Source organism: Oryza brachyantha, chromosome 10, assembly GCF_000231095.2.
Source record: "Oryza brachyantha chromosome 10, ObraRS2, whole genome shotgun sequence".
Lineage (NCBI taxonomy): Eukaryota > Viridiplantae > Streptophyta > Magnoliopsida > Poales > Poaceae > Oryza > Oryza brachyantha.
In genome coordinates this window covers 13065292-13075580 of record NC_023172.2, presented here as the reverse complement: position 1 = coordinate 13075580, position 10289 = coordinate 13065292, and the positions used below count along the sequence as shown (strand labels likewise).

Below are 10289 nucleotides of genomic sequence, written 5' to 3'. Positions count from 1 at the left end.
TCTCCGCGCTACGCACCACCTTCTATCCGCGTCACGCGCCGCCACGCCTCCTGCCTCTAGAGCGATGGCGAGCGGCGGCTGGGAGCTAGCGGTGACCTGCGACGGCGGCTCCTGAAGGCGGCGACCGCACGGCACGGCGGTGGCGCACGCAAGAGGCAGAGTCAGCGTGTGCAAGTTCCGTGCGTACGCGGGAGATAAGTGTCATACTTTTTCTGTAGATAGCAAACCAAAATTGAACTCTCAAGTATAGGGGCAAACAAGGAGATATGTCAAATTGCTAAATTTGAGAAGGTCATATGGCAAACCATTGGAGAATATTTTTTTTTGAATTTGCCAAAGAACAGTGATGAGAAGTAGGGAAAGCAAACTCCTGGGGATGCTCTAAGAGTTCTAGCCTTGCCTAAATTCATCAATTGATAAATGTATATAATCTATCAATGCGTCTAGATTCATTAGCATACATAAGAATCTATTCAAGCTAAAAAGTCTTACATTATGAAACAGAGGGAGTAATATATTTATGCATTACAACAGATCTATACAATTAATAATGAACTTCACAAAACTACAGAGAAAATAAACTTTTTTTAAGAAATCACTTGATTTTTTTTCTGGGTTTGTGGATGCGCTGAATTTTATGCAACCCATTGAACTATTAAGATAGTTCAAAATGACTCCCTCGGGTGTTTTAGCAGGTGTTCTTTCACTTACGTGATATCCACGTGGCATCCTAATCATCATAGGAATACTAGGAAGCCCACATGTCATCGCTTATCCTTCCATCTGCTTTCTCTACCCTGTCTTTAGCCTTCCTCCCTTCCCACCATCAATGTTTGTATGGTAGGTGAGCTCAAAATTGATGAGTCTCATAGGTCACCACCGCCGACGAGACCTGCGCTCACGTGAAGGGAGGCACTGTTGAGCCCAAAGCATGCTACCTCCTCAAATCTTGCGACCATCTCCCCCATGGAGAGCATAAAAGGAGCGGGGAAGGAATTAGTGCGAGCTCCTAGGCTCGACAACCGTCGCCTCCACTGGCTCAAGGAGGAAGATGGAGAGGAGGATACAACGACGTAGGTGCTCCTATGCAATCGTCAGTGCCCTTGGAGCCCTAGAGGATCCACCATGCTCCACCTATGCGACATCGTGGTTGCCGGAATTGATGGTGGAGGAAGAGTTTCAACACTTCTTCTCCATGTTCTCCCTTCATCCATGGACGAGCGAAAGCTTGTATCGGGCTTATCAGTAGTTGTTGTCGTTGCCTACCTTCGTGGGTAGAGGCATGGAGCTCGAGCTCTATGGGCGGTGGAGCCACCATAGGCTCATTCTGTGCACAACAAAGGCAAATTTGGAGCTTGAGGGGAGGCGCGTAAGGTTCACTGCTATGCTCCCTATCTACAGCTCCACCTTGTCGTCGCCACCATCCCAACCTCATCTCGCTCTTGGATGACTTAGACATGGAAAGATGACTAATGAAGGGGGAAAAGAGGGCTAAGGGAAGAGAGGGGGGAGAGAAGGAGGAAGAGGAGATATAGATGACACGTGGACCCCATAAAAATTGTTTTCCATTGTCACTTACACGTGGGCCGAACACCTATTTTTAATTCCTAGAGAAAATCATTGACATGGTTGAATAGAGGAATTGTTATACCTGATTTTGTGATTGAGAGATGTGAATTAGATCTAATTAGAGATAGCAACGGATATGTACTACCGATTTCTATTATCCCATATTCTCATACATACATCCATGACAACTAAGTTCCCACTACAACACCCATTCCCACTAGCAGGTGAAACATTCTCCCCATACCCACACACACATGCACGGATGATAGGTACTCAACGAATACTCATAGCACTAACTTAGAATACTTATAACTTTACACAACAATCAAACAATTATATTACAATCAAATATCAAAATCATGTTAGGCAACCATGGTTTTTAATGTTGGCATTAAAAGAAAGTGAACAAACCATACGATCATGATTCAAAATTTAAGAATTAGATAGTAATTCCATACCACCATACCAGACTAAAGGCTCCACAAGCAGAAAATTTTATACTCATGAGTTAGCGGGCACATATGGCTAAAGAACAAACCTATATCCACCTACCCAAGTAACCCAACAGGTAAGAATTTCTAACCATTAATAGACCCATGAGTGCAGAAATTTAATCACATACGACTATTAGTAGAGTAAATACACATCAAGTCTCGGATCGGGGGCTTCGTTGCCATCTCTTGTTCCGACCTATATACTTGAGGGAGCAAATTTGGACCTTTTCCATCCCTCGCACATGCACACAGGGGCACGGCCCATGTTGTTAGCCCAGCTCAAAAAGGCCCACGCGGCGCACCGCCTCACGTTTGCCACTGACTCGATACACACAAACCCATCAGACAGTAAGCCAACTTAATTAATATTTCTCCGTTCTAGAATTTTTTTACCTTTTTAATATACTGTTTAAATTTTAGTTTTATTTGAAACATTTTTACAATTAATATTTTTATTTATTAAATAGTAAAATATAAATAGCACAATATATTTTTTTAATTATTTAATAAATTTTTTAAATAAAACATATGTTCGAACTTTGAGCAATGGAACGAAAACGAAGTGTTTTTGCCTGGACGGAGATGCACAAATTCCGTATTCTTCCCCATCCCCACGACTTCAAAACCCCAAACCAATCTAGTAGTACTTCGCCGCCTCCTCCGCCGCCGCCGCCGCCGCCGCCGCGATGGTGTTCCTCCGGGCGCCCGACGGGAGGACGCACCACGTCGACCTGGACCCCTCCACCGCCACGCTCGCCGACCTCGCCTCCTCCGCCTCCCGCGTCTGCGGCGGCGTCCCGCCGCAGCAGCTCCGGCTCTACCTCTCCCACCGCCGCCTCCTCCCGGCCGAGCCTTCCCCGCTCCTGGCGTCACTCCAGGTCGCGGCCTCCTCCTCGCTGCTAGTCCACCTCCCCCTGCTCGGAGGGATGACCGGCCCGACCCCCGCGGCGCCCCCGCCCCCGTCGGCGCAGCCCCCCGCGCGCCCTGCGCGCTACGACTTCCTCAACTCCAAGCCGCCGCCCAACTACGTGGCGGGTCTAGGTCGTGGTGCCACCGGGTTCACCACCCGTTCGGATATCGGGCCCGCCCGCGCGGCGCCTGATCTGCCCGACCGGTCCGCCGCCGCCGCCGCTCCCGCCATCGGGCGCGGACGTGGGAAGCCGCCTGGGGACGACGGCGATGATGAGGGCGGCGACGAGGAGAAGGGGTACGACGAGAACCAGAAGTTCGACGAGTTTGAGGGCAATGATGCTGGCTTGTTCTCCAACGCAGACTACGATGACGATGACCGCGAGGCAGATGCGGTCTGGGAGAGCATCGACCAGAGGATGGACTCGCGCCGGAAGGACCGGCGAGAGGCTCGGCTGAAGCAGGAGATCGAGAAGTACCGTGCGTCCAACCCTAAGATCACGGAGCAATTCGCTGATTTGAAGCGTAAGCTGGTCGATTTGTCCGCACAAGAGTGGGAAAGCATACCAGAAATTGGTGACTACTCGCTGCGCAACAAGAAGAAGCGGTTTGAGAGTTTTGTTCCCGTGCCAGATACCCTGCTTGAGAAGGCCCGGCAGGAGCAGGAGCATGTCACTGCACTGGATCCCAAGAGCCGTGCAGCCGGTGGCACCGAGACGCCATGGGCACAGACTCCAGTTACCGATCTGACAGCTGTGGGCGAAGGTCGTGGCACTGTGCTTTCTTTGAAGCTGGATAGGCTGTCGGATTCGGTATCTGGTCTTACTGTTGTTGATCCAAAGGGTTACTTGACAGACCTGAAAAGTATGAAGATTACTAGTGATGCTGAGATCTCTGACATAAAAAAGGCGCGATTATTGCTCAAGTCAGTCACACAGACGAATCCAAAGCATCCACCAGGATGGATTGCTGCTGCTAGGCTTGAAGAGGTTGCTGGCAAGCTTCAGGTTGCTCGGCAGCTAATCCAGCGTGGCTGTGAGGAGTGCCCCACAAATGAGGATGTTTGGCTCGAGGCATGCCGGTTGGCTAGTCCAGACGAGGCAAAGGCAGTGATTGCCAGGGGTGTGAAGGCAATTCCCAATTCTGTGAAGCTGTGGTTGCAGGCAGCAAAATTGGAAATGAGTGATCTGAATAAGAGTAGGGTTTTGAGAAAAGGGTTGGAGCACATTCCTGATTCAGTCAGGCTGTGGAAAGCAGTAGTAGAGCTTGCAAATGAGGAAGATGCAAGGCTGTTGCTTCACAGGGCTGTAGAGTGCTGCCCACTCCATGTGGAACTGTGGCTTGCCCTAGCGAGGTTGGAGACGTATGACCAAGCAAAAAAGGTACTTAACAAGGCAAGAGAAAAACTCCCTAAGGAGCCTGCTATCTGGATTACAGCTGCAAAGCTGGAGGAAGCTAATGGAAACACCCAGTCAGTAAACAAGGTGATTGAGAGAAGTATAAGAACTTTACAGAGAGAAGGATTGGATATTGACAGGGAGGCATGGCTAAAGGAAGCAGAAGCAGCTGAACGGGCTGGATCTGTGTTGACTTGCCAGGCTATTGTGAAGAATACTATTGGCATTGGTGTTGATGATGAAGACAGAAAGCGCACATGGGTCGCTGATGCTGAGGAATGCAAGAAACGTGGTTCAATTGAGACAGCCCGTGCCATCTATGCACATGCGCTCAGTGTCTTCGTTTCCAAGAAGAGTATTTGGCTGAAAGCGGCTCAGCTTGAGAAGAGCCATGGGACCAAGGATTCTCTTTATAATCTCCTCAGGAAGGCTGTTACATACAATCCACGTGCAGAAGTGTTGTGGCTTATGAGTGCAAAGGAGAAATGGCTGGCTGGAGATGTCCCGGCTGCCCGAGCCATTCTTCAGGAAGCTTACGCTTCTCTCCCCAATTCAGAGGAGATCTGGCTAGCTGCTTTCAAGCTTGAGTTTGAGAACAATGAACCAGAGAGAGCAAGAATTCTTTTGTCAAAGGCTAGGGAAAGAGGAGGCACTGAGAGGGTCTGGATGAAATCTGCCATTGTTGAAAGAGAGTTAGGGAATGTAGATGAGGAAAGGAAGCTGTTGGAGGAAGGTCTGAAGTTATTCCCTTCATTCTTCAAACTGTGGTTAATGCTTGGGCAAATGGAAGACCGGCTTGGTCATGGAGCCAAGGCAAAGGAGGTTTATGAGAATGCACTGAAACACTGCCCTAGTTGCATCCCTCTTTGGCTCTCTCTAGCTAATCTAGAGGAGAAGATAAATGGCTTGAGCAAGTCACGTGCTGTTCTCACTATGGCAAGAAAGAAGAACCCAGCTACACCTGAACTTTGGCTTGCAGCAGTTCGAGCTGAATTGAGGCATGGGAACAAAAAGGAAGCTGATGCTCTACTAGCCAAGGCATTACAGGAGTGCCCAACGAGTGGTATTTTGTGGGCTGCAGCTATAGAGATGGTGCCACGTCCCCAACGTAAAGCAAAGAGCTCAGATGCTATAAAACGATGTGACCATGATCCTCATGTCATTGCAGCCGTGGCTAAACTATTTTGGCATGACAGGAAGGTTGATAAAGCAAGGAGTTGGTTGAACAGAGCTGTTACTCTTTCTCCAGACATTGGAGATTTTTGGGCCTTGTACTATAAATTTGAACTACAACATGGAAATGCTGATACACAAAAGGATGTTCTACAAAGATGTGTTGCAGCAGAACCAAAGCATGGAGAGAGATGGCAAGCAATAACAAAAGCTGTTGAGAACTCACATCTATCGGTTGAGGCCCTTCTGAAGAAAGCTGTGGTGGCTCTTGGCCAGGAAGAAAATCCAAATGCTGCAGATCCGTAGTCCATGTTGTTTTTCTCTTTTGATAAGGTAATTTGGTGCATTCTCATCATACTTCTCTGACAAAGAACTTTGTTATTATGTTCCTGTATTTCTGCACTTTATGATGTCTTATATTGAAATACTTTCTGTTGTGTTCCATTTTATTATTCAGCTATAAGCTATAGTATTATGTAAGAATATTGTGAGGAGTTCTTAAGATTTGAGTTGCAATTAATTCGTTTGTGAGTTGTGACAAGTAGGGCTATTATCATTTATTTTGTTTGTATCATTGAGTAGATCTACCTAGTTTAAATCTAACTAGATTGTGTGCCAAGTTAGTCTGAAAATTCAATTATAAGCTGCTTATAACTATGAAACTGCTGTGCACAAATGCAAAGATATCGATGATATATAAGTTATAATGGTTTTGCTACAAATGTGTCAGACACATTTCTGTCCCAATCTCTGTCAGATTTGTGGGTTGTGGCTGTAGGATGTTCTGAGATTTTTGCAATCTTTTTGCCCGAGAGCCTACTTCAGCCTTGTCTCCTTTATTAATGGGTTCCATGTGGTCGGAACCTTTAAGCTGCGAGTTGTGACTTTTTTTAACAATATACTCATCTCAGATATCCATGGTTCTGTCTTAAGCATTCTCTTCAAGGTTTCCAGATTGCCACACCGAGGCAGAGAGGGTGTGCCGACAATTTTCACCATTCCCTTGCCGTGCTATATTTCTATTGCCACCACTGGATTCCCCTTGCCTTTGAGTTGTGTGCTAGTGTGTAGCGTCGCCTTGTTGGAGTTTTTTTTTGGGGCACTGCTCTACGTTTTCCTTTGATTATTGTTCAGTTTTTTGCTGGTTTAGATCTGTGCATTACTGCATTTCTTCTTCGATTTGGTAGGGGGTTTCCCCAAATGTTTTATGCCGGTCCGTTCAACGTGGGGATGGTTTTAGTGCGCACCGTGGATATGTACAACAGCCTACTTGCAAAGCATTTTGGTGCTGATTTGTTCGACGAGGGAGTGTGCATCATGGATCACAAAAGCCGGTGAGCAGTGGCGCTCTCAAGGTGCTATCTGGCCAGTTTTTGCTAATTGGCACTTATAACCACAACACAGTGGGAACATTAGTCATATTGAAGTTGATTAAAGGGAGACATCACATATGTATGCTGCCTCATGTTAATTCCAGGCTAGTATTGTATTTAGTAGTACCATGTCACATCTAATGATTTGCTAAATCTGTAGATTGTAGATTTATTCTTGTTCACACCTATTTTTCGTTTACACAGGTGGCGTTAATTTCTCCTTAATTTGCACATTCCTTGTCATCTCCTTAGTAATTTCATTGGCATAATTTCAGTAAGGGAATTTTACTGCATTATGCAGTTCACTTGAACTTAGATGTGAGCCTGCAATGCAATGGGCACTCAGTAACAGGAAAGATTGTTATGGGATTCCTGGATTCTAGAAGAATGTATTTTCATGGTTTGCATGAGCATTGTAGGCAAATTCTTTTACAAAGTGATGTTTTGTTAGCCAAGTCATGATCCTAGCATTTTCTAGGCAGATGCTAATTAGGACAACTATGAAATCACTAGTAGGAAGATATATTCTTATTCATTCTGATGGTGGATTTTTGTTTTCCTGAACCTGTATGGTGTATTTAGATCTGGACCTGATTTTTTTAATGGTTTAAGTGTTCTTATTTTCCTTATTCATTTTGTTAAGAACGTATAATGGTTTTCAAATATTATTGTGTATGAAAATGAGTTCAAAATTGTTGTTTTGTGAATTACATGCATTCTTAGGTGGTGGACTTTAGCATCCTCTTTGCTTTTCTTTTATGTGCGCCTTGCCTTTAATGTGTTAGTAGCATTTTATTTTCTGTTGGCATGAGTATTGTTGCTACAGGTTTTGGTGGTTCCAATGTCTAAGGTTGTGATAAAGTTAGATTAAATGTAGTACAGTACAGTCCAATTGTAATTACAGTATAGTTGTACTGCATTTACATTGTAAAACTGTAAATTTAGTTCAATATGTTGTAAATTATTTTTTTATTATCATTATCAATTACGAAATTCAAATTTGTACAGTTCTCAAATAAAGCCCTGTCTTTCTTTTTTTCTTCTAATTAGTCATGCAAAGCAAATGCTTATTCGCTGGTTAAGAAAGGAAGTGTCTACTTAGTAATTTCACCACCTTTCCCCCTAGCACGTCTGTTTCAACTTTCAACCATTGTCAGAATTGGAGGTTTGATGAAAAAACATTTAGGCAATTAGGTCCATATGATGAGCTGAATGTCAAGCATGCCTTGTTTATCAGTGTCATTGTAGTTCGGGTTCTAGATTTTTAATTTTGTTCTTACTGATCCTTTGTCAATATATTGTTGTTATATTGCCTGTATCCTGCAGCATGATTTGTTTTAATATTGTGAATGATTTGTTTCAAATACATATAATGTTTTTTAAGTGAATATCCTTTTTTGCTTATTTTTTAAGGTTTATATTTTCCTGTTTGTCAGCTTCAGAATTTTTATGCAATATGTCTTCCATTTCAGATAGAGTGACTCAGGGATTATTCTTTCTTGTTAGATTTTTTAGTACATAACAAGCGCAAATTTCTACATTTTGTTATCAAATAAGGGGTGTTTAGATGGCAAAATTCTTTGGCGGAAATGTCACGTCTGACGTTTCACCGGATGTCGAAAGGGGTTTTTGGCCACGAATGAAAAAACAAATTTCACAGCTCGTCTGGAAACCGCGAGACGAATCTTTTGAGCCTAATTATACCGTCATTAGCACATATTGGTTACTGTAGCACTTATGGCTAATCATGGACTAATTAGTCTAAAAAAATCCACGATTTCTCACATAACTGTGCCATTAGTTTTCTGGTTCATCTATGTTTAATGCTTCATTTAGATGTTCAAAGATTTGATGTGATATTTTTAGAATTTTTTTTGGAACTAAACAAAGCCTAAATTCTCTCTGTGTGTGTGTGTGAGAGAGAGTTGTTTGATCTGTCACATCCTTGTTGTCGATGCTTGGATTAGTCCTTGTCTTATTGGATGTCCCCATGCCCCAAACTGAAATTTTTTTCCATTCCCTCTGCTACCAGGTCTATTTCTTCTGCATGTGGACAATGCGACGATGGAATATGTAGAGAAAGAAACCCAGTTATGCAGACTCAAGCAACACCGCTTATTCTGCGAACTTCTGCACCACCGGACTTGTTGCACTCTCCCAACCATGACGATTACCTGGAGAAGGATTAAGCTTAACTAAAGAGCTAAACCTATACCATTTGTATGCCCTACCGTGGTCATGTTGACATACTCGAGATACCTATTAGCCAGGAATGATGTAGTTTTAGCATGATAGTGTCAGATTGCTAAATGCAATATGTGAGGATGCTACAGAACCAAGATGTAGTTTGTGCATGAGGCAACATAGAATGAATGGCTTGATGCTCTCTGTTATGTGACAAAGTGATGTAGGTTTATGCATTTGGCAACAGCTTTGATGCTCTGTTCAAAAAATAACAAACTGTTTTCTTTTCAGGATCAATGGTAACAGATCCTTCATGATAGAAATAATTCATAAATTTTCAGTGGAAACTAGATATGAAACCTGGCTATCATTACTCAAGTATGAAAGCAACATCAACCATAACAGAATGTATACTCGTATATTCTTTGTTGATAATTCACGTCATTCGTATTTTAATAGAGGATACATTTGATTTTTTTATGTATGTTTGACTATTCGTCTTACTAAAAATTTTTACATAAAATATGAGTTATAATTAAAACATACTATCCACTTTAGTAATAAATCTTAACACTGGTCTTTCAAGAAGCTGGCCGCCGCGGACGCGGCACTGAGCGTGACGCAGTCGCGTGCGGTGATCACGAGTCATGACCAGTGAGGGAGCGCAGAGGCGACGCCGACTGTACCTTGGTTATTTGCTGCATGTCAAACTCGCTGACAAAATTTTGCTGCAATTTGGACGATGTTTCTGTCAACATTTCAATTTGGACGATGCATCAGACAGCGTCCGCGAATCGCGGTGCTAAGGCCTGGAGACGCAGGCTCGGCCTATTTCTTCCTCAGAATTAAGGCCAGGCGAAGGAAGCTGACAATCCCACGGTTGGAGTTCGAGGGTGACATAGCCACAACACAGGCTGACCTTGAAGAGCTTGCCACTCGGTACTTTGCCAACACCCTCGGGTCTGCACCGCCGCGCTATCAGCCGGTTGATTTCCGCAAATTGAATTGCCGGACAGTCAACCTCGTGGAGCTCGATGAGCCATTCTCAGAGGAAGAGGTCTGGGACACAATTCGAGCCATGCCAAATGAAAAAGCTCCGGGTCCGGACGGATACACGGGAGTATTCTACCAAAAATGCTGGGGAATCATTAAAGGAGATGTCTTGGCGGAACTACTGAAGTTGCAAACTG

At 44.2% G+C, this 10289-nt stretch overlaps 1 protein-coding gene across 1 annotated transcript; it reads left to right on the top strand.

Moving 5' to 3' along the window:
* The first annotated feature begins 2670 nt into the window (after window positions 1-2670).
* Window positions 2671-9317, top strand: LOC102705013 (protein STABILIZED1). The gene is made up of 2 exons (XM_006662415.3): window positions 2671-5875; window positions 8948-9317. Exon 1 carries the CDS (start codon window positions 2750-2752, stop codon window positions 5846-5848), a length of 3099 nt encoding a protein of 1032 aa, XP_006662478.2. The 5' UTR covers window positions 2671-2749; the 3' UTR covers window positions 5849-5875; window positions 8948-9317.
* Window positions 9318-10289: the final 972 nt, after the last annotated feature.